This window comes from Crocodylus siamensis, chromosome 3 (genome assembly GCF_052110815.1).
Source record: "Crocodylus siamensis isolate JL-2025a chromosome 3, ASM5211081v1, whole genome shotgun sequence".
Classification (NCBI taxonomy): domain Eukaryota; kingdom Metazoa; phylum Chordata; order Crocodylia; family Crocodylidae; genus Crocodylus; species Crocodylus siamensis.
This window is the reverse complement of record NC_143397.1, coordinates 117,654,188-117,679,755: the sequence shown is the minus strand read 5'-3', so window position 1 is coordinate 117,679,755 and position 25,568 is coordinate 117,654,188. Positions and strand designations below refer to the sequence as shown.

Below are 25,568 nucleotides of genomic sequence, written 5' to 3'. Positions count from 1 at the left end.
CTACTACTGTGCAGTAGTGCCAGTGCATGGCTTTATAGTGCAACTAACTGTGCAGTAGCCTAATACTACTGTACAGTAGTGTATTACCATGGTTTTTGCCATGACACACAACAGTGTGGTAGTATTAGACTACTGCGCAGTTAGCATCTCATATAGACATGCCCACCTTGTCCCATACTAATTGCAGACATCAGTACCTATCAAGTCCCAGGCTCAGGTTTTCCCCAGGAACTGGTCACCCTCTTACACAGCCTATACATAATGGACACTGGAGGAACATTGTGACAAAGCCTTATTTTAAAATTCATTATTACTTTTTACTAGCCTGACCAGCAGGCCAATCCTTCTGGCTTCTGTGAAGGCACCTGATCTTGACCACTCGTGTGTGTTAGAAAAATCGCTTCCCAGCCTCCAAAGAATGAGTGGCCTAGGCACATAGCACACATGGAGAGCCAAGCAGGCTATGGGCAGTATGGGTGGGAGCTGGATGGCTGCCCACTGCTTTTATTCCTAGAAAGGGCTGATGCAGAAGTCAATTGTATATATTCCTTTGTGGTCATGGAGAGAAGAGGGGAAGACAAAAAGGCCAGGATCATCCTTCTCTATTTCCCTATCAGGACCAAAAAGCAGTAGTGTCATTGTCATCAGTAATCCCTCAATTCAAGAATGACCTCTGCCACAACTCATTAAGGGGTTTTGAGATGACTTAAGGGTCCAGTCCTTGAGCCACAGATCCATTTGCAGAAGTTGCAGATATTTCAGCAGGAGAGAACAGGCTACATCCTGGGATTTCTCTCTTTCCTTCATCTGCTCTTGTTTTCTGTGCTTCAAGGGTAAGTCACTTTCACTCAAAATGGACTGCCACTTGATTGAGGTTGCAGCACCATTGGGGTTAGTTGGCAGCCAGCTCCTCCCAACACTTGATGTTGACCTCCTGTTTGTTAAGGTATTCCTTCAATGTGTCCTTGTAGTATTTCCTCTGGCCACTGCAACATCTCCAGCTGTTAGAGCTGTAAAGCTTTGGTCCCCAATTCGATATGACAGAAATTTGGCCCAATTCAGTAGCCAAATCTCCAAATCCAAATCGAATCAGAGGACTCTTTAATTTCTCTGAATCAAATCAGAACCCCCCGAATCAGTTCGGAGAGATTTGGAAAGATTCAGAGATTCAGACATAGAGACGGCTTTAAATGTTTTTTCTACATACCTCCATGTAGCAGGGGCTCGTGAATGCTACGATGCTGGGGTACATGGAGTGTCCCACCGAAGCACGGGGAGCTCCCCAGCACATTTGGTAGCAGACCCAGAAGTGGACTAGAAGGACTTCCAGCCCACTTCCGGGTCTGCCGGAGAACATGCTGGGGGGCGCCCAGCCCTCCAGTTCAATGATTGGTGCCTCCTGAGTCTGTGGGGGCACCCGGGGTCCCCCTGTGGCTAATCGCTGAGCCGTGGAGACACCGGGGGGGGGGGGGCACCCAGAGTGGTCCCCGGCAGGACTGGAAGTACGTCCGGTCTACTTCTGGGTTCATCACTGAGTACATGGAGGGTCCTCCACAGTCCTGTGGAGCACTCCATCTGCCTCAGCATCACAGTGTTCATCAGCCACGCCTACTACCTGCTTTAAAAAACTTTTAAAGCTCTGTCTATGTCCAAATCAGCATCAAATCTTCAGATTCGGCTGAATTGAATCAGGGACAGTGATCTCAATCAATGAATTGAATCACTGTCCCCGATTCAGGCCGAATCCAAATCCGAATCGAGCAGGGCCCTCTTCATACACCCCTATCAGATATTACTAAGCTGGGAATACAGCACTAGTTTTGTGATTTGAGCCAGACGTACGCAATGTCCAGTCCAGCAAAGTCAGTGCTTGAGGATCACTGACTCAGTGCTGGTAACACTGGCTTCAACAAGGATGCTGGCATCTGTGCTGTAATCTTTCTGTTTGATGTGGAGGATTTTCTGGAGGCATCGTTGGAGACAGCTGTTCAGGCTCTTGAGATGATGACAGTAGGTCACCCGTGTTTCACATCTGTAGAGGAGAGTGGGGATGATGACTGAATTGTAGACCAGGATCTTGGAGTCTTTCCAGAGATTGAAATGAATAAAGGCATACCAAAGCAATTTCCCAAAGGAGGCACTTGTACACTGGATCCTGTACTAGATCTCCTCATCAGTGTTTACTCTCTGAGGCAGGTGGCTACCAAGGTAGGGAAAGTACTCAACTACTTCCAGGATCTTTCCTTGATGGTAATCTGCATAGGGGGATCACATTCATGGCCTGTGTCAGATGATAGAGCACTTTAATCTTCTCGGCGTTGAGAGAGAGGCCCAAAGGCTTCTCTGAAAAGATCCAGTGTCTGGAGGTTTTCCTCAGTTTGCACAAGGATGGCATATGAGTACTTTGGCCTTTGAGCCAAACAACCCAGATTGAAGAGCCCTTCATGCGGTCAGTGACAGTTCTGGAAGGAAGACAGTCCTTAATGAGAACAAGGGTGACTGTCAAAAGATGGAGAACAGTGTTGGAATTTTGATGCATCCTTTGCTTGACAGCAGTTCGGATGACAACTGGATCTGTTTCCAATCTACTGCATAAAATGATCACAGTCATTTGTTCATGGAGAAGCCTCAGGATCTTGAGGTACTAATCCAAATCTGGCAAGTACTTTCCACAGGCCTTTGCAATTGATGGAATAAAAGGCCTTAGTAAGATCAGTGAAGCCCATATACAGGCCTTAATGTTATTCCTGACACTTTTCTTGGACCTGGCAGGCAAGAAAGATTATGTCAGTTGCCACACAGGATGGTCTGAAACCACACTGAGATTCCAGCAGGACTTCCTCAGCAAAAGGTGGAAGACAGGGGGATGCAAGTGAGGATTTTTCTGGCTCTGGAAAGGAGGGCGATATCTTGATAGTTCCCACACAGACTTATCTCCTTGAAGACAGTTGTGATGGTGGCATTCTTGAGGTCCTCAGGGATCTTTCTGTTGTTCCAAATTTGGAGAATAAATTCTTGGAGTTTCAGTACCAGTTTCTTGCCACCAACCTTGTAGATTTCAGCAGGTATGGCAACCATAGTGTAACTAGGCCGGGAGTGTAACAAGGGCAGTAATATAACCAGGACAGGGCAACAGCCCTGGGCACCAACAATGAAGAGAAGCCAGAATTGCTCCCTGGAGTCTCTGCTGTGGCAGGGGCAGCCCCTTCCCTGCTCTATCCCAGGCATTTAATGAGCTGACTACTCCTCTGCCAAAAGGGCTGGCTTTCCTTTATTGTCTGGCAAGAGCTCCTCTCCCACTATGCTGAAGGGGCAGTGTGTAGAAGGGTGAAAGTATACAGTAATAAAAGAATCTGAGAAGAACAGATAGAGGCAAAAAAAGCAAGAGAGTTTGTTAAGTATAATCTCTGATATGAGAAAATGGTGTTAAAGATGAGAAGAAAAATCAGAGCTGCCAGTATAGCATTTTGTATGTGGCAAATTAAATTGGCATTATGTACCTACACATGTACATTCATTTAAGTTTTTGTATATGTGTGTCTATACACATATACACAAAAATCATAAACAAATATATTTGTGTTGTTATGCAATGCCAGTTTAATTTATATAATGTAGTGTTCAGATCAGCACAAAAAGGAAAATATGTTTATTGGGAACAAAATCAGACACTTCTGCTTTTGCACGTCATGTTATGAGGCACACATCTCTAGAATGCCAGAACGTTTCTTATGTAACTGCATAAAATTATATCATTAAACTTTGAAATTTTTCAGTTAAAATGATCAATTTATGTTCTTTTAAATGCTTTGTATTATTCATACCTAAAATTAAAATAGGCGAATTGAAAAACTTCACACTTGGCATTTTGTTGTACTTGATCAAGGATCCAAATTTTAATTTTGTCCATTTTATTTAATGGATAAGATATGTAAAGTAGACAGCAGGCATATTTGGTTTCTGTTTCATAAGCATGTTATGTTCTTATGGTCTTGTTTTGATAAAGTACTTTCAGAAAATACTGTCCACTGATTCATGGGTAGACCTTCTTGGACTAATATTTTACAGTTTGAAAGGAAATATATTTTACCGCCTATGGATGATAATTCAAATAAAAATATTTCTGTTTTATTTTATTTACCAGTAAATGTGTAAGTGCCACTTAAGTTCTATTTAACCAGCTAGCCATCTAGGTATGATTCTGTTTAACATTTTTTTCCAGAATTGAATTGCCCTTTTGCAACTAAGTGTATTTCCCAGCTACAAATTACAAGTCACTGAGCAGTTGACTTGCATCTGCCATGGCCAAGTATGTTCTACAGCAGTGGTGTTCAAACTTTTTACCCCATAGGCTGGATGGGCAGTACACAGTTCCTCCACAGGCTGGACTCAGCTGGTTGGTCCAGTCTCATGTGGGTAATGGGTGCAGCAGGGACTGATGAGGCCACATGAAGGGAGACAGGGAGCATTGCCCAGCCCTGATCCAACTGTGCAGGGCTTGAGACTTCAACTTAACTATTAATTGCCACTGCTCCCCCACTGCCAAATTTCCCAAGCCATAGGGAGCCCTGCAAGCCAGATGCTATGGCTTCACAGGCTGGATTTGGCCCATGGGCCAGGTGTTGAGCACCTGTATTATAGCAATCCTAGCTGTCTGCAAAGGTGCACAGTGGCACAGAACAATTCTGCTCTATACCCCTGAACATTTAGTGTCTGCCCAGGGCTCAGGTAGTCAGAAAAATATAGTCATGCAAAAAGCATGACTAGCAAGACTTAGCCACTCACAGCATGTGCTGCTGCTGCCAGTGCATGCCTATACCTTGTGAAAGGGACTCCAGGGGTGTCAAGCAGTTGTAGGGTGAGCAGGAAGTATGAGAGAGGTCATGGGAGAGAACCCAGACACAACAGAAAACTAGGTAAAGGGCAGACAGGATATAGACTGGGAGGCAATGGATTAGCTTAGGGTCTAGTGGAGACCATAAGCAGACATAGGGACAGAATATGGACAGCTGGGGTAGACAGCAAGGGCAGGAAAACAAGATGCATCTCGTGAGACATGAGTGTCAGGGTGGGACTCTTGAGAGAGGACTGGGTGGGGGGAGGCCAGGGAGTGTACAGTGACATGCTCTCCACCCCATTGTATAGGCTCTCCAGTGGCAATGTGCTACCATAGAGGAACCTCAGCCCCTGGGCATGACCCTGATTTCAGTCCTGTGTGTACCAGTCTCACCAAGGGGCTAAGTGCTTGTCGGGGCTGAGTGATTGGGGCTACCCGTACAGCTGTGGCTCCTCACCTCCTACTCAGAATGTGCCTGGATGTATTTGGGGGTACTTTACAGTACTGCCCTGAGAACATGCATAGGAATTTCTTGGCACATTATATTCTGCACAACACAGCCATGGCATGTGGAATTCACCTGCCAGAGAGCTGGACATGGATAAAAGGGGCGAGAAACAGACAACAGAGGAGAAAAATCTTGAACCCAAGACCTACAAGAACACACACCCAAGGCAACTGGAGGAGACGAAAGAAGAGGCCAAGGATCCTGTATTACTCAGAAAGACATGACAAAGGTCATGCAGATAGTGTATTGAGGAGCAAGACAGGGGGACAGTTAGAACCAGGCTAATCTAAGACGTGGATGAGCCCAGTATGCAGTCAGGACCTGGATACGCTCCTTTCATGCCTGTTGTGCAGAACAGGAAAATGTCCAGTACTTCAACCAGGGCTATTCTCAGCCAGGCCGGCACTTCCTGCACTGTCTCCACCTTCTAGGCAATGAAATAAACAGTGCATTCTTTCAAAGTCTCCTGGCCCAGTATCCCATTGGCAATGATATTGGGCAATGCAGAACAGGCTTAGGATGTCTGCCACAAGTCAGGGACTATCATTCCACCCCTAGAGCACCGAGAGTGCATGGAGGGTATGTGGCAATGCCAGCTGACATGCCTAAACCAATCCCTTAGTTCTGAAGTAGGGTGATGGCCCCAAGGAGTCACCATCCCATGTGCCAATGTTGCCAGCTTGGACATGGCAGCCCCTAACACAGAGGCATGCAAAATATGGCCCGCAGGTCAGATCCAGCCCACCAAACTATTCTATCTAGCCTGCAGGGCTCCTAAAAATTTTAGAAAATTAATATTTATCTACTCCTGGCTGCCTGTCAAAGATGACAGGAGCTAGAGGCAGTAGGACTCAGGGGAAGTCAGCCTCAGGACCCTGCAGGAAGGCCTGCCCAGCCTCACCCCACTCCCAGCCCCATCCCACCCCTGCCCCACCCAACTAGAAGCCTCTGCCTAGCAGAACCTCCTGGCCTGGACCTCAGGGATTTTCCCGCCTCCCTCCACAGGAGACAGAAACTCAGATAAGAACACTGGGCATAGGGAGAGGACACAGGGGAGAACCATGGACAATTGCCCCAGTCCTTGGGGTCAGGCTAGACTGGCTCCTGCTGAGTTCTGTGGTTGCAGCCATGCAGCTGGGAACCATATGATGCCAGAGCAGCTGGCAACAGACAGGAAACCAGAGAAATGGCAGCGTGTGTGTATGCACGTGTTCGTAGGGTGTGTCCCACACACATACCCCACCATACACATGCAACCACACACACCCTTGCAATGCCATACATGCAGACCCCTATACATATGCCCCCTCACACAACCCAGCCACCCTCCTCCCACACACAGCGCCCCACAAACCTATACTCACCCACATAGGTGCAGGAAGAAAATGATTTGTGGGGGTGGACTACTAGCATGGGTAAAGTGCCCCCTGTGCCTGCCCTGGGGATGCATGCAGTAGTGGCAGCCCCCCATGCCTCTGGACAAGCCATCCGGGCTCCAGGCATCCCACGACCTACCCCAAGGCCCTGTTCACCACTCCCTCAGGGGCATTGATCTGCCCCCCACACACCCCTTCCCTCCCCATGCCCCATCCCATCCACATTTACCTGCTGGGTGCTGCTGCACACACGGCCAGGTCGGGCTGAGTTCCCGGCTGCCTGCAGGCTTTGACTGCTCATCTCTGTCTGTGCACTCTCCCCCTGCCCTGATGCAGCTGCCTAGAGTCCACATCCAGGCTGCCTGCATTTGGGGTGGGGACTCAGCCCCGTTAGCCCAGCTTTCCACCACCTATGTCCATCCCCCCATTCCCCGCCCCAATATATAAGAGTAAGACTTCATTTTAAGGTAGTGTGTAAATATATTTTTTAATCAAATTAATGAATGTTATAGATGTTTGCTTTTTAGAATGTAATTTGGTATTTTTATGGTTCCAAGATGGCAAAACCAAGGAGCACTTCTAGCTGCCGCCCCCCGCCCCAAAGCTGCTGACACGGCTGCCGGTGACTGCAGGCAGTCCCTGCTCACTGCTGCCAACAGCACAGATGGTGGCTGTGGGTGGTCCTCGCTCACAGCCCACTGCTCACCACCCCTGCATCACCTCCCCCGTGCCGTCAAGATCGCTGCAGCTGCCTGTAGGCAGTCCCTGCTCGGCCTGTTCTTGCCACCAATGTCACTGCAGCTGCCTGCAGGTGGTCCCTGCTCGCCACCCCCACAACCCTGCTGCTGACACCACCACTGCTGCCTGTGGGCAGTCACCGTGCCCCTGCAGCCTTCTGGGGCACATGTTGTTCATGTCTGGAGATAACCTTTGGTTTCCAGGCGGGTGACTGTTGAGGTGTCCAAGCCCAGGTGAAATGTCATTTGCCCAAAAAAGGGCTCCCAGTCAAAGCTCCCTATACCTCCTGGATACCCTGCTGAAGGCACATCTTGGCCTGTTCCAGCTTTCTGGACAGAAGGGTCTGTCTCTGGCCCACCCATGCATCTGAGCTGCTGGTGCACTAGGGTGTTGTGCACAACCCTGTCTCACATGAGCTTCCTCAGTTGCTGGGCCATAAAATGATTTATAACCTGCAACTCCTGAGGGAGGGGGAAAGCTGGGGCAACCGTGGCAGGTATTGCGTTATCCCTGCTGCCCTCAGGGCACCAATATAAGTGCTCTGGCTGTCTTACAGATAGTGACCAGTCTGCAGCACAGCCCTTTAAGAGGAGCTGAGAGCTGGGCGGCCAGCCAGTCCCCATGTAGCTTGACATTTACAGTACAACCCTGCAGGCCCAGTCAGTGCAAGGAAGTGGTCCCCACAAAGCTAAGACTACTAGCATGGGTAAAGTGCAACAGAATCAGCTGCAGCACTAAAAGTGCCACTTTACACTTTGAACCTGGTTATCACACTGGTAGGCATAGCAGCCTGGAGATGGCTGGTTGCCTGATGTGGAGGCTGTTCAGATTCTGTTCCTCCCATGGTTACTGGCTGCTTTCAGCAACAACTGGAGATAAGGCGCTGTTGTGTGCGAGTGAGTACCTTTGCCTGAGCTATGTTTGTAAGTGGCCTCTGGAGGTTCATTACAATAAAAAGGCTGACTGGTGAGACATGCCTCCTGTCTCCTGAAGGTGCACATTTTCCCTGCCATGCATGGCTGCCACCATTAGAAGTACCAAGCTACAGGAGCCTTGTGTGGCTGTGTTCATCTTCTTTTTATGCGAAGCACAGGTGCAGCAGATCTCTGGAGAGCTGCTGGGTCCACCAGAAGTGGCATGTCCTTTGGAGTCAATCTGCCAAGCTGCTCTGGGAGTGTGCCCTGTAGGGTCTGGGGGGGTGCCCGAGGATTGTCAAGGTGACTGGATGCTGGGATGAGAAGAGGCATGGGGAGGGCTTGGTGGGTTCCCCTCTATGTAGGTCTGATGTGCCTGGTAAGAAGGATCCGTGCATCAGCATAGGTACATGTTGATGGCAGCTACAACCCACCTGCAGGACTACTTGAGAAAGATAAGGTCGCTTATCTGCCCATGTGGGGCAGAACCTCTCCCTACCCACCCTGCTGCCCAACAGTCCCCTTCCCTCACCCTCAGTAGTGCCTGAGCTCTGCCTCAGCTGCTGCGCATACAGTTTTTGGAGCTGAAAACTAGTTTTCTTGTCCTTATCTCCTCAATGCTCTAAATGGATTTTAAAAAGGATACCAAAAAGCTAATGAAGACTCTGCTCTAGTTGGACGGGTAGCGCAATCACTTTGAAATCCACATTTCCCTGGTTCAAGTTTCATCTGGGAAGGATTACTCACAAGGGAAGAAACATAAAATGAGAGCAATCTTTCACTTGACTTTAACACACTTGGTTATCTTCCTGGCTGCACTTGCAACACCCCTGCTATTCACCTAATTTATTCCTGCAGAATGCATTTATCCATCTGCTGTTTGTGTATATTGTTTAATTGCAATATTTCATTTGTAAGTTTGTAAACAGGTGTGCCAGTAAATAGATGAATAGCCAAAAAAAAAAAAGATTGCTTCTCCTGCTGCTGCTTGATACGGGCAGTGAGCACTGCTGTTTGTGCAGCCAATCCAGCACAAATTTAATCAAACTTATGAGCTGAGCAAATCCCCAAAGGCTACAGATGCTGGCTCTGCAGCAAGCTGACCTATAAAGAGGAAAGGTCAGCCTCTCAGAGAAGTTAGCCCCACTCCCCAAAACCCCAGAGTTTTCCTTTTTTTCTTTTTTCTCTTAAAGAGCAACTGTGATACTTAAGAAATTTTTCAGCAAATCACACATACATCTTGAAGACCAGAAAAAAGGATCTCTGGAATTCTTCTTGATCTCTAGGGGTCTAATTTATCTAGTGATAATATCAAACTACTCTCTACAACCTATACTCTGTATTATTTCATTAAAACTTTTCCTTGTTATAATCATGCCCAATTACATATGAACAATGTAATGTCATGATATTTATTTAAATGATCCAAAATTCGTATTTGAACTAAGCGTGTAACTTTCTGCTCCCAGAAATTTAAATGCTTTTGTGTTTAATGAAGAGCGTTAATAACCAAAATGTTTACAGTCTTTAAAAACAAAAAAGTACGATGAACAACAGAGTTAAGTTTGCCACAGAAAATCTAAGGATCTGTTTGACTCTGAAAAGCAGAGTTAGTACTTTCTTATTAAATGTGTCTGTTCCATGTCTTGCCTTCTGATGTTCATGACAAATGTTTCTCTCTGTTCTGTATTCCTGTTAGCCTTGAGAGCCAACACAGCTGAGAGAGAGGGATGAATTCTATGTTTTTCTGTATAATCAAAGTAATTGTTTACAAGGTTCCAGTCAATGATACTTGTGCAAAGCACACTGAGCAACAGCCCCCCTAAAAGAAACTATCCCTTGATAAGGACAGTTTAGCAAATGAGCCACCTGGTTCAGTCTTTTTAGTTAAGAATCAGTCGGAGGGTTGTGATGAGGCAGTTTTTCCAAAATTTGGAGCCCTGAAGCTTTCTCCACCCCAATTATTCTGGTTTCACAGTGGGGTACAGAAACTAGTTGTTCTGTCTGATTGTCTTTTGGCAGTGAGTGAGGATCAAGTGTCAGCTGCTGTCTTTGTTGCTAAAGCTCACATTCAGCTTATGTAATGTTTACTCCATTAGGGTTAGATAGCAAAAAAAGAAAAAAACCCTTTTGATGCACAAAGGCCAGGACTTCATCTGTTGACTCTTTTGTGATCTCTGGAGTGGGTAGATGACTAGTTCCATTCTTTTCTTTTTGAGAACATTATATGTCAACATTTTCTAAAGCTTTTTAATTTTTGTTGGCCTTCAAAACACTCATTTTTCTTTATTTTTTGAAAATTTACACATTTTTTTCCCCAAAAGTTTTATCAATCTCTTTTGAGGACCAGTTAGAAGGCATGAATTTTGTGGCGCAAAGATTTGAAGGTTAGAAATTTGATATGGAATGAAACCAAGACCTTTTCTTTTTTTTCACAAAGAGGCAGCCCCATCTTGGAATACCTAGTAGCTCAATGGTTAGAATATTTACTTGGGATAGGGATCCCTAAATTAAAGAGCAGACATTTGAAGCTGAGTCTCCCATATCTTACAGGCTTACTAACAATAACTACAAATTTTAGGTTGTTGAATCCGTGAGCTGAAAGAGGCACAGATTCTGTAGGAATAAGTGTCATAACTAATGTTTCACTTGCTATTCCCCCTCTGCCAGCCCTGATTTGTACTGTCCACCCAAATGTTATGCTGCCTTCTATATGTGCAAAAAGCAGATTTAAAGGTCAAAAGAACGTAGTACTTAGAGGGTTTTAGAAATGAGTTCCGCAGATAATTCTCAATTTTTATAAGCTCTCAGTCAATTATTAATTTTCAAATCATGTTGGAAGATAGTTTTCCTATTACTTTAATGTTATTATAATATATCATAATGTCCATTTTGTACTATCAGCATGCGTTTATTATTTCATAGCAAACCATACCTCTGCTTCTCCTTGTTCACTTTGATTTCTTCTGATAATTAGGAATAGAAAAGCACCTCATTTTTATTCTTACCTGAAATAAGGCACATTTTAAAATTCAGTGTTCAATTATTTAAATATAATAGCAATATATTATGATGATTAGTGGCATGTTTGATAAATTCATTCATATATGTTAATGAGAATATGAAAGAGATATGTGGGATTGAACTTGCTGTTAGAATTTTTGTTCAGAGTTACTTGCTGCCTATCATGAAACACGGGTTAAAACTTAACCTTAATCCTTTTCTTGCTCTATAGTTGGGTTTGGTAACACCACCCATTACAAAGATTTTCTGAGGTTTTTCATTAAAAGTCACTGTTACCTATACATTTACCAAACTAATCATGCCAGTGGTTCGAAATACTGAACGCTGAAGGGATCTTTTTTTTATTTCAGAAGTTAGGAAATAAAATCTCGTTGAGAGTTCTGAAGTTGAACAAAATGCCATTTTCTTTGAATAGCTGTAGCCCCCCATGCTTTGGATTCAAAAACTTAAAATTGGGTACGGGGGTGTTCCTGGACTACAATGAGCATTGTCGATTTTGGATAGTGCATGGGCTAGAGGTCCTGTGGAAAAATTCTTTGTGACCATGAATTAAAACTGTCTCCTAAACCATCTTCAAAAAAGGGAGGAAAGTAAAACTGGCAAACTACAGGCCCATCAGCCTGACCTCTATCCTGGGGAGGGTCTTGGAAAAGATTATCTAAGAGGCCATCGTTAACAGACTAGCTGACGGCAATATCCTGAGAGATACCCAGCACACGTTTGTTGCGGGTAGGTCTTGCTTGACCAATCTTATTTCCTTTTATGACCAGGTGACCTATCACCTGGACAAGGAGGAAGAGATTGATGTCATATATCCTGACCTCAAAAAAGCCTTCGATCTGGTATCCCATGATCACCTCTTGGCAAAACTGGCTAACTGTGGCCTCGATCTCACCATGATCCGCTGACTGGGGAATTGGCTCCGCGGTAGGACCCAGAGGGTGGTGGTTGATGGAAGTCAATGGTCGTGGTGCCCTGTGACCAGTGGGGTCTATACTTTTTAACATCTTCGTCAATGATGTAGACATTGGTGTCAGAAGCGGACTGACCAAGTTCGCCGATGACACCAAACTCTGAGGTAAAGCATCCACACCTAAGGACAGGAGGGTAATCTAGGCAGTTCCTGACAGGCTCGGGAAATGGGCAGATGAGAACCTGATGGTGTTTAACACCGAAAATTGTAAGGTTCTCCGCCTTGGGAGGAAAAACCCATGGCATGCTTATAGGCTCGGCAGTGCTACGCTGGTTAGCGCTACAGATGAAAGGGACTTGGGGGTCATCATTGACCACAAAATGAACATGAGCCTTCAGTGTGAATGCTGCGTCTAGTAAAGTGAGAAAAACGCTGTCCTGCATCCATAGATGCTTCTCAAGCAAATCCCGGGACATCATTCTCTCCTTGTACTCAGCCTTGGTGAGGCCACAGCTGGAGTACTGCATCCAGTTTTTGGCCCCACAATTCAAAAAGGAAGTGGAGAAGCTTGAGAGAGTCCAGAGAGCCATGCGCACGATCAGAGGTCAGGAAAACAGATCTTACGATGAGAAGCTGAGAGCCATGGGACTCTTCAGCCTGGAAAAGCGCAGGCTCAAGGGCGATCTGGTGGCCACCTATAAGTTCATCAGGGGTGTTCACTAGGATCTGGGGGAATGACTATTCACCAGAGCTCCCCGAGGGATGACAAGATCAAACGGTCGTAAACTCCTCCACGACCGATTCAGGCTGGATGTAAGGAAGAACTTAGCATGTCCTGGAGCAGCCCAGAGTTGTAGTTTCAGGGGAAGTCCTGTTCAACACAAGGAGAATCTTTAAGGCATTGAGCTGTAAAATTCAAACAAGTCTATTCTAGGCTTGTGCAAATCGCCATTTTCCAAAGATTTATAACTTTGTCAAATTTGAGCAGATTTTCAGCATATCAAAGAAAAAAAAGCCTCCCTGATACCTTTGTATCAGGTACCCTCTGGAAAATTTCAAGTCCCTGCTCCAATCATGAGGGTTCTAGCTTTTTTCAACAAAAATGTCACCAGAATAATGTGAATTGAAATAATTTCAATGTCATTGTTTCATGGCTGAAATGTCTTTTCAGAAACAGTGGAACCATTTGAGCTTGTACATATCATGAAAAATTGTGGTCCAAAGAGTTAAATTTCAACAAAAGTTTCCTTTTCCCAGACATACCTTTTGCTTTCAGGCTCTTCCACATCCTTGCTTCCTTTTGCCCCTTTTCATTCTCACTATTTCCCTGACTTCCTCAGACCTCTACTTCCTTCTTGGCTCTCCTAATATGGCCCTTTGCTCATTTCATTCATTCCTCCTTGTGTAGTTTTCTGGTTTGGAGCTAGTGGGAATATTTTTCAGGAGGCAGTTTGGAGAAACTGTATTGGTATACAAGAATCATTCAGTGATTACAGGACTTGTAAAAGTTTTGCTTTACTTGGCTTAGTTCCAGTTGCCTGTGAACAGCAAGTGTTTCACAGGACCTCAACTATATTCTCTGTCTAGGAAACAGCCCACAAGGGCACCTCTTTCCTTTCAAACCAAAACTTAATAGCAGTAACACTATTCCCTGCATGTCCCATGTGACAGGCATTTCCTCACCTTGTGTTGGGAGCCATATCATGAAACAACTCCATCTGCTGCTTGTGCTAGACTTTGACTTTGAGCTCTGCATGCCTTCCTGGCTTTGACCTCTTTTTGTATAGTACCCTAGATTCACTTTCTTGCTAAGATGTCAGCATTGCACACTCTCTGTAAGTGGTCTGTGTGGAGTGGGTAACTTCCATTGCTTTGCATATTTAAAATGCTCTGTCTAAAGCTAACTCTAGATTTTCCAGTAGCTTCCTAAGTTATATGCTCCATATTACCAATCATGATCCAGTTTCTCACTGAGGACTCTTGCCCCTATAAGAGTTGACTCTTTAGCCTCAAATCAGTCATGAATTCTTGTGTAATTTCACCTTCCTTCTGTATCTGCTGATTTAAATGCATTTTTTCTATGTTTTACTTTTATGTATGTACAGCATCCTCAAATTTCCATACAACACATAGCTGCCTCTGCCTGCATTATCTGAAGGCCATTCAATACATAAAATACTTCAGAACAAGTCTCTATCAAAAATAATTACTAAGATGTCTTTCTTGGTGTCTTTCTTTTTTGCTGGTACTGATTGCTATTAGATGCAGTGTGAAGCAACTGTTCAAATTTTATCCACTTCTTCCAAATTTCATCTCTCATGAAACTTTTAACAATTCTGTTTTTCCACTCTGCATATTTTCATAATTTCCTTTTCACTCCTGGCACCATGTAGAGTTAGTGATTGTTCAGAGCATATGGTTCTTTTGGTTCTTTTAACATATCTGCTTCATTCTGTGACTTGCTCCAACTGACTGTGCATGCAAACAAGAGCTCCCTTCCCATACTCACTCTCTGAAAAATTTGGCCTGTAAAGCACAATCCTCCATACTACAATAGATGTGTGTGCCTTTTAATAGGAGAAGTGGGAACGGAGCCTGGTAGAGATGGGGGAAAAGAAGACCTGGCTTTGAACATTGATACCTCTGTGCTGTAAGGACTTCCTTTTATACTTGTGCTTCAGACCCTGCCGCCCCTCCCCACCCCCGGCCCCCCTCGTGGTACATGTTGGAGTTGAGATAGTATTGCTATAAACAGAAGACACCTAGGAACCTTGCTGCAGACCTCTTGTTGGTACATAACCCTGGTCTCTGTACATAATTTTCCACCTATCCCATCCCACCACCATTTCCATGTGTATTTCTGGCCTCTCCTCTAGACTGCCACCGAATTCACCTTTATCCTCTTGCAGAAGCCCTTTCCCTGTGTCATCCTCAGTCACCCCTTCCATGCTGCCCATACCATCCTGCTGTCACCCACCTCATACCCTCCAGTCTTCTTTCAGACTGTTATGGAGTAAAAAAATATATCAATTTCCCTTCAACTACAGCTGTCAAATTCCACTATTTTCTGGAAAACTTACAGGTTAAGTTAGTCTGTGAATTTTGGAAAATTAACATTTTTGTTTAAAAATACCCTGTATCCATGATAGATATACAAAGAAATAAGCAAATGGTAAATTAACAGGCCAGGTTCACCATTTCATTTCATTGGCTTGTCATGAATGCCATTGAGAGGTTTTTGTTAAGGACCTCCAGACTCTACTTAGTCTGTTGTGTGAATCCCTCGAAGCCAGGCTCAAAGGTAGCATCTAGAGTGGCTTCTCAGATTCTGAAATCAGGCCTTCAAGATGCAGCACTCTTTATGCTTCCCCCAGTTACCCAGAAGTGAGCTTGGTTTGAAGAGGTCCTTACATTGTTAGGGGAAGTAGTGCTCTTGGGTGTCAGAGATGATGGAACAGGCAGCTCTTCTTAAACAAGGCCACATTTACCAGTAAGCCACAGCAGGGCAGCAGAGTCCTTGTGTCTGAATGCTTAAACCAAATGTTAAGAGTTCATGGCAGCAGGTAGCCACGCTTTCTTTCTTCTTCTGAGGGTGTTTCTGTGGGTCTTGCCTGCTTCTTTGTATATCTGTGCATCTCTTTGCAAGCAACTCACTCACACTGGGGTGTCCTTGAAGTGCCTCTAGGGCTCCAGAGGCAGCAGAAAATCTCCAGGCAATGGGGCCTGCCTTCAGTGGCATTTCAGCAAAGACATAACAGGACAGCTCTACACCCTAAGCAGCATCAGCACCTGATGTAGGGCAGGCTGCTCCAATGGCAGTATGGCTACTACCCTCCCTCCCCAAAAGACAATGCCCAGGGCTGTTGTGTGGTCACTCCACCTCCCCCCAAGTTACAAGGGTTACTACTACCCCACACACACACACGTGGACACTTTTTTTTAACTGAGACATGTTTTCACTGTCATAAAAAAATCTTGAGCTGGCATCCCTGTGTGACTTCAGCAATGTTTTTATACCATGTTTCCCCCACACAGGGGTCCCCTACTCATCCCACACCCTGATGACATCAACCCACTGTACTCTCACCATGCTTCCCCCAGTCCAAACTCAGCTTTACCCTTGTTGCCTTGCTCCCCCTACCCATTCCAGCGTGGTCTCCCATGTCTCTACCCTACTCACAGTCCTTCATGTCTCCTGGCCACGAGGAACCATGGAGGCTCCAGTGAACCAGAAAGTCCCAACTGACACTTCACTTCAGCATGCCAAGCTGCACTTCTGCACGGACCCCAGGTGACACTGCTTCTGTCTAGCAGTAATGTGTGAATGCAACCTCATTCAGGCAGCAAATCATGAAGCAAGTTCAGGCCTTCTTACTTTGACAAAGGCTCAGTTATTTTTATGGACTTTATGGAAATTTTAGGCTGTTTTGTTACAAACCGTCCATAAACGTATGGGCAGTTGGCAATCCGGGTTTACACTACTGCACATCATACGTAAATTGTTCCACTGTGTTCTTGATGACCTGTTCTGTAGAGCTAGACTAGCTAAGTATAGAGAGACATCTTTACTCCCAGGTCTAGTCCAGGGCAAAGTTAGACTTTTTTTTCAAAATAGTAATACTAATAGTAGTAGTAGTAGAAAAAATATTACCAGACACTAACTACATTACTATAGATGAGTTTAAGAGTCCTTATTTACAATTTAAGGATTAAAACATACCAGAAATCTGTAGCTATTCCAAAAACAAGGCCTACAAATTAAGGAAATTCAGAACTAAGATTAACCATAAAAGAAATCCAAGCGCAATGAGGTAGGAAAATGGCTGCTGACAGCTGCCAAGCTGCCTTTACTCTCACCTATAATAACACCATGAGGAAGGAAAAATAAATATCTATACAAAACAGCTTCACACCATCAGGAACCACAAGGATGAAAATGCATTCATTTTAACTGTACAAGTGATGGAAGGGCTTTGCAATAGATCACTTAAATCTCATTTGTAGTACTATCTGAATGCAATTTTTTTGTCTGAGAACAGGTGTTTGTGTGGGGCAGGGTATGGGGGAGGGGGGGTGCAGGCATACATACTCATCCCTAGGAGTTCCCCACATGTGCATATACTCACAAAGAAATGGTTCTTCTGGGTTAAGGAAAGGTGAAAATGTAAATCTTAGTTATGAGATGGGCAATGCTATATAAGTAATAGCTGAAGTGCACTTAGCAACACTGTTTAACTATGAGAACCATAAAACAGCTAAGCTGTGAGCCTGCTATTTAGTGATATTATATGAAATTCTTATAACCCCTTGTTATGTATAATTAGATATAAAAATGAGTAAAGGTTTTACTGGTTTGTTGGTTGTAGCTGTGTTGGTCTAAGGGCATAGGCAGACAAGGTTTTTTTGGTAGATGTCATATCTTTTATTAGACCAGCTAAAGAGTTGGAAAAAAGTTCTTTGCAAGCTTTCAGACACAAACACCCTTCTCCAGGCATCAGGAGACTGCTGTTGTTCTGGGTTCTCCAAGGTGGAAAAGAAGGTAAAGTAAACAAGAAATCTGTGAAAATGCAAGTGAGTGAAAGTTTGGAAGACAATGTGTAGAGATAGATGGGGAGGGTGGGGAAGGGAGGAAAATGTGTGAAGGAATGCATGTGGTCAGCTGGAGGCAGGTAACCTGGTGTATCAGATGTCAGGCAGGTTGTAATGTGTCATAAATCCAATGTCTATATTAAGTCCATGAATTTTTGTATCCAGTAGATTGATGAAGTAAAGTTTGTAGGCTTATCCTCGAAAGGTGTGTTGCAAGGTCCTTTTGAGGATTAGAACTGAGAGATCGGAGAGGGAGTGATTGCCTTTTGAGAAGTGTGCACCCACAGGTAATTAGTAATATCCAGCCAGTCAGTCCAGCCAGAATTCAGCCTTACTGACCATGCTCAGTGGATGTGCACAGACATGTGTGGGCAGAGCTGAATTCTAAATTATGTGTAAGTGCCCCAGACTATAGCAGTGAAGCTGCATACATGCCAGTTAGGATCAGCCTACAGTATTCAGGCAGTTTTACGATTACAATTACTCCGCACATACTTAAAATTACAGTACCATGAAAGAAAGGCTTCAGGTGTTAGTGACATTTCCCAGTTTATATATAGGTAAATATCACTAGAACAAATAATATCTTTAAAGCAGGATAAACATACATTTTATTAAATAACAAGTTATTTGTAGGCAGAAAACAAATCGCAAAGGCACAAAGTAACCAAGTTCAGAAATCTACTAATCTCAACTCAAGTTGCATGTTACTCTTACACCATACAAAATCTGTGGTATGTCAAGTAGTGTTAACCATGTTCTGAGCAGTCAGATGTTACGAATTAATACTGTTTCTTGCCTAAATATTTCTCACTTCCCACTAGAGGGCTGGTGAGCAGGGGTATGCCTAAGAGCCAGGCCACCTGGGCTTTATCCCTGCTCTGGGTGAGGATGAGGGGCTGAGAGTGGTGCATCCTGGGATACTGGAAGACTACAAATTGCTTGTTTTTATCTCCTTGGAGCAGACTGAAGTTACCCTAACATGAGTTAGGTAGCATGGCCCTGGGTTAACCCTTGCCTGAAATGGCATAACTTTGAGACTCAAAGGACACTTACCACAAGTTAATAAGCTTGAATGTGCAGAAGCTCATGTTTTAAGTGTCCTTAGTATGGTACAAGCATAACGTGTAACTTCACCTTTATTCAGGTAGCCTTGCTAGCACTGGGACCCATTAGTGCATGGAGTTGTTGCCTAAGGGAAGTAATAGGAACTCTGTTACTTGTCATGTTATGTTGGTCTGAGTAATTCATTAACAATGCACTCTAGTTGGGGCCACATCTCTTCAGGGCTTTTGTGATTATGTGAGTTTTGCTTTAGTCTTGAAGTTCACATGTATCTGTTACTCTCGTTTGGTCTTTTCAGAACATGAAAGAACAGTAAACTCATTGTAAGTCAGCCCTCCATGTTTGAAACTGGTGTGCACTTAGAGCAGTGGTTCTCAACCTTTTTAACCTCAAGACACCCCAGGATAGACTCAAGGCAGCCCTTGGAAAATGCTGTCTCTTAGTTTTCACTTGTCCTTTGCCTACAGAAAATTAATACAGTAATTCTTCTGTTGTAAAGAACTGAGAACGATTGCAGCAGAGCAGGATGGTTTTAAAACTATGGATTTCTATTTGAAATCTCTAGATTTATCATGTGAATCCTGGGCAAAGTAAACCAGAAGAAGCAGCATGTTAGTTCTACCCAGCTCTGCAGCATCTGTATAGATGCGGTACTTCACCAGAGTTTTTTGGCAGTTTTATATAAAGCTGATTCAATCAGGTATTAGATGAAAACACCATAAAAGCCCTGCTGAAGCACCCCATCTGTACAGACACTGGGTGAGCCAGGTCCATCCAACACAGTACTTCTTCTAGGCATGCGCTGAGCTAAGTGGGGAGGGGGCACATGGAGTTTAAAGTGAAGTGCCATTATTTGGAGGTGTTTTATGTCTGTAAGCAGCCCTTGTTCATACATGTAACAGTGCTAACTTTGAGTGGCACCCTTGAAATAATTTCAGGGCACTTTAGGGTGCCTCAGCACTCAGGCTGATAATAACTGACTTTGAGTGAGCAGTGATTACATTGTGTGCTCTCTCTAATCTGGCCACATTAAAACCTCATGCTCGCTAGAGGGATTGCATGGTGGAGTGAAGAACACTTCCCCACAACCATTCCCCCCATCTTCTAGGATTTAATGTGCTGTGTACTCTTTCACACTCTCCTCCAACATGCAAGAAGCAGAAGTGCAGCAGATGTATACTAGGAAATTCAATTATTCAGCAATGCTCCTTTATTTTGTGGCATGCCATCCCTTAATCTAAAGACAAAAGAGTAGTTGCACAGCTGGACAAAATACATGAAGAAACATGCATGTAAAAATAGCTTGTTTTGTTTTTCTAGATTAGCAGTAAGAGCATGAGTTTTATTGAACTAAATAAGCAGAGAACAGGACTTCTGAATTGGAATTTTTTTCCATGGTACATTCACAGATGTGGAATTACAGGATTCAGAACTGATGAAACATGAAACTCTTAACAAAAACTCTTATTTGAACCAAGTGTACCCAGGACTATACAGGTCCCTGGCTATAATCTCACCCTTGCCTGAGAAGGAACCAGCTGCTTAATGGAAATTTTTCCACTCTTCTTTCTATGATTCTTTGTTGCAAATGATAAGGAACACTCTTTGTTGAAAACTCAAAATGTACTTAATTAGTTATAATATGAAATATTCCAGATTCTATAATCCTATTGTGAAACCTGTTATAAATTGTCAAAGGTTTGAATGAATGTCTTATTAAAGTAATGTGGATGGCTACTTTGTAGTGATTAATAGAAATGGAAGCTCATTTTTCTTCAGAAGGATCATTCAGTTTCCTCACCAAAAAAGTATAGAATCTTTTTGGTTTTGTCCATTCATGAAAATAGTCAATGCTCTAAATTGCTTTATTAGTAAATAAAATAATACATTTATTAATAAATAATCTTTGTATGTCTTATCATTTTTGAGGTAGCAAAATAACCAGTAAAATTGACAGCATATTAACCCCACCAAAAAACATCAATAAAGATTGAAGAGTACACTGTAGTTTCTATTCACAACTCTGTAAATTCCATAAAAAATATGAGATGACAAGAACTTTGATAGCTACAAGCCACAAATTCCCATGGTATCAATGCTATTTTTAATATATAAGCAGAGCATACTCTAAGCATAGAATATAATTTTTTCTTGTCTGTGTTTTTATTAACAGGTGTGTGTGCAACATAGACTGCAGTGGATACAGTTTTAATCCTGTGTGTGCTTCTGATGGAAGTTCCTATAACAATCCATGCTTTGTTCGAGAAGCATCATGCCTGAGACAGGAGCAGATTGACATAAGACATCTTGGTCACTGCTCAGGTAGATTTAATTTTGTTCTTCAGTAGAATTGTGTCTTCTGACACAAGAAGCTTCAAGAGACCCCTTTTTTTGTATTAGAATTGGCTGATGTAGTTGTCAGAAAAATACATTTGCCTTTGTTTAATTTATGTTCCCTCCCCCCCAATAATTAGATTCAGTAGATGGAAAATGTTTAACTTATTTATAGAATCCAATTATTGGAGGATTGTTTTAAATTCATCCCCACCACCACTGCAGCAGGGAAAGTAGTGGTAGGGGGGGCAAGTGGTGGGGAAGATATTGGGGAAACAGGTGTTGAAGGAGGCACTAAGGGGGCAGAAACTGCCAGTACTGGGGCAAGGATAAGCAGGGGGAAGAGGGGAGTGAGGGGGCAGAGGCTGTGGCTGTGGCTGTGGTGGCAGCGGGGACCAGGGACCCAAGACTATGTGGGGGGAGAAGGGGATGCAGAAGCAGTTGGGAGGGCAGGCAGCAGCTGCCTGTCCCCTGCCACCTTGTTCTCAATTCCAAAGTGAGAGCCTTTTTCCTTATGTTAAATGGGGGGGAAAATCATCTTGAAATCAAGCAAATATGGTAGTTCCTCAAAAATTATTTCCTACTATTTTATCAAATGGTCTGGAAAGAAATACTTGTAAACAGATATATTTTTATGAATCTATCCTCTAGACGCAGATGACACTAACTCAGTGGGAAAGAAAGATGATGGAATGCAATATCGACCAGAGGTGAAAGGTATTGTCTTGATAATTGTGCTGATACGTTACATTTTCACATCTATGAAAATAAATCACAAAGCTTCTTTCTCATCTGCTTTGAAGCACTCATTCTCTTAGCGAGGTATTTGACCACTTTATTTCTTACAGCACTATGATGCCATGGCTGGTAAGCAGGAAGTATGAATACATTGTGAACCTGCCTGACATGCTGCTCTAAGGGACTGGACAACTCCTTTCCATATTTAACATGTCACAGGCTTAACACCCTCTGAGTTGCTATGGAGATGCTTTAACTGTCTCCAAGACAATAGAACTGTATGTGTTGTAGAGCCCCCTCGCTTCCCTTGATCCCTTCTGAAAAACTGATTCCATGCCTATTGCTACAACTCTTGAACAGCAGTAGCTGAAGTATTTTAAAAGGTTTTCAACCATGTGAATGGCCCAGGTCCTTCAATTCTGTGCTTCATATATTTTATTGGTTAGTAATTTACATATGTTAAATTTAACAGCTTTTTAGATGCCATTGTGAACAATGGGAACACTGTGAGCCTCTGGTGAGGAGAAAGGCACATAGGAGCATGAGTTTTAGCTTCTTGCTTGTGAGGTGAAAATGAAGCACTGTGCATGTGTGTTCACGTGGAGAATTGAGCAAAAGAATTACTGAGAAATGGAGGACCAACTGGATTTTCTCAAGTTCTTTGAAAGAAAAGTCTGTCTCTATGAATATGCCAGCAACTTCTAGAAGCTGGTTATCTCCCCAGGGCCGTCACTAATTTGCAGAGTTTTGGAGAGACCCCCGCCTATGGTGGACTAGGCTGAGGACAGCGTTGGTATGTGTTTGCTCCAGGGTAGAACCATACCAAGAGTCTTGACTTTAGTGGTTTTTTACTAGAATTCAGCTCACCTCTGCTGAGAACCACTGTGTACCTTCCATCCATCCCTCTTACTATTAGCAGCTTCCCACTGGTGCCATGTCCTGTCTTTCCAACAACACAGGCGGCACATCTACACAAGATGCTAACTGCACAGTAGCTGAATAATATTGTGCATTATTGTGTCACATTACCAACAGTGCTAATACACTACTGTGCAGAATATTATTAGGCTACTGTGCAGTAGCGTCACTTAAAAGGTGTTCGCCAGCGCTACTGTGCAATAAGTCCAGTTACTACGCAATTCTTTAGTACTTGATTATAGAAATAATCAAGTAAATAAATGTGCATTAACCACTGTGCGATAACATGTCAGACAGACATGCCCAGCAAGTGATTAGGGGATGGATAGCCTGTATTTAACAATGAGAGTCGGCTTATTCTAGGTCTAGAGTTCAGAGGCTGGGTCTACATGAGCAGCAGACTGCACAGTTGTTGCTGTGCAGTCATTTAGTACTTGCTTATACACAGCATAAGCAAGTACTAAATGTCTGTGCAGTAGCTGGTGTTACTGCACAGTACTGTCACTGCACAGTAGCTCATTACTACTGTGCAGTAGCATCACATCATCATTAGTGTCTGGGAATGTACTGCGTGGTAGCAACGAGCTACTGTACAGTGGCTCATTGCTACTGCGCAGTAGCATCTCATGTAGACACGGTCAAAGAGACTTTCTTCTGAAAAGTGGGTTTGCTACTCAGGAGTTCTGGTTGATCTGTGATCTGCAAGGGACAGAAAGGTAGAGGAGAAATTACTCTGAGAAAGTTAGGAAGTGGGGGAGGGTTCTTTGCAGGGAAATGCTGAATGGATGTAGGGATAGGCAAGATACTCAGAATGAGCCTTCTCTTCCTCACGACATTGGTACACTTTACTGTGGGTGAATATTCTAGTCCTCAGGCTACTAAGAGTTAACTTTGGGATTAAAACAGCTATTGCCCTGATGTGGTGCATGTGATATGATGAAGGCATGTGATACATTTCAAGTTATAAAAGTTATAAAACCATTCTCCTGTGTTGCTTTAAGAAGCTGATCTTTGCTTCACACTGGCTCTCAGAGGTCCACCGCCTCAGATATCTCTATTCCAAGGTCCTGAACTTTTTTCCACCCCAAGCTTTTTTCTATTCTGATATCTTGTAAAGTGCCCCCAAATATAACCCCCCCCCTTTCTTGCCTCTTTCTTTTCTGTTCCTGAGTCATCCTTCTGTTTTTATTCCCTGGTTCTAACTGTTCTCTTGAATCCCTTTTCTTTCTTCAACTTCTCCATCAAGGCCCGTTTTCTAAATCAGTCCTATTTCTTTTGTTCTTATCCACCCATCTCTGTCTTTATCATCCGACTGGCTTCCCATCTGGCCCTCTTTTTTAAAAAAAAAAGAACCATATCAGTTAATGTTCTGGTTTTCTCCATATTGACTTGTCCCCAGCAGCATAATGACACGGTTGGGCACTCAGGGCAGCTGCCACACACAGGAGCAGCAGTGACTTCTGGTTGCTACCACTGTCTCTGTCACAACTGCGTGGTGGTGGCAGCAGCTGTTTTTTTCCACCTTCCTCCCCCGCAAGTCAGCACTCAGGGCAGCTGCCCCAGTCATTCTGTCCTAGTTGTACCACTGCTTGTCTCCCATGCCCCTGAATAATATATTCCGGTCACGGCTTTGTCACACATTATATATTCTTTTGCAGTATTACCTGCTGATATACTGTCTTGATACATCCAGGTGATTAACTGAGGGTTGATATACTTTAAGACGTGCTTGCTCAGTTCATTTTCATTATGGCCACTTTTAATAGCCCTGGCACAATTTTCATTGTTAAGTATTGGAATCTACAAAACTGTAAAGGGGAAGTTTTCACATGGATCTTCTACCAATAAGCTGGGGGGGGGGGTGTTCCCTTCACAAATCATTATCTACAGGTAATTGGACTGGTTGGGCATCAATATTCATTTCATTATGGCAACATCAGAGGTATCGATTTGGACTAATCCCTTATTGTATAACAGATATATAAGAAGTCACATTTGATTCCTATTGAAGAAGCCATATATCCTTTTATTTATTTTTGAACCATAACCAATAAGCTTCTGATTCCTTCACCACTGTTTTAAAAGGGACTTTCTGTCTAGAGCAAATTAGAAAAATAAATCATCTTTAAAAAAAAAAAAGTTCCTTTATCTAATCATTATCTTTTTCTTTTGCTATTATTTCAGATATCTGCATCTCATCTCTATAAGAGCTTTTCCCCACATAGTATAGTTCTTCTTTTTCTGCATCTGCCCCTAAATTACAATCCTAGATTTGTCACATTGTAATCTGTTGCCATAGAAATAGGAACATAGGACTCAAACAGGCCTCCCAGGCCATTGGGCATGTTCCTACAAGCACCTGCATGCAGTTTGCAGCACCTCAAAGCAGTTTGGAGTGCCACAAGCTGCACATGATTCATGTGCCAGCATTTGCCGCACTACAGATTTGCAGCACAGCAGCTTTTTTTGATACCAGGAGATCCTGGTGTCAAAAAAAAACAGTGCTGAAAAAAGTGACACAGCGCACACCACAGCAGCGTGTGCTGCAGGAAACCAGAGCCAGCTTGGCACTGCTTCTGCCCCAGGAGACACCCAGGACCCCAGGTAAGGCTTC

General features: G+C 43.7%; 1 protein-coding gene across 1 annotated transcript in view; it reads left to right on the top strand.

Annotated features, from left to right (window-relative positions):
- TMEFF1 (transmembrane protein with EGF like and two follistatin like domains 1) overlaps window positions 1-25,568 on the top strand; it is a 255,117-nt gene that overhangs the window by 217,882 nt on the left and 11,667 nt on the right. The window contains exons 6-7 of the mRNA XM_090039085.1: window positions 21,138-21,286; window positions 21,950-22,015. Of these exons, the coding sequence (XP_089895211.1) occupies window positions 21,138-21,286; window positions 21,950-22,015 (215 nt within the window). The remainder of the gene's footprint in view (window positions 1-21,137; window positions 21,287-21,949; window positions 22,016-25,568) is intronic.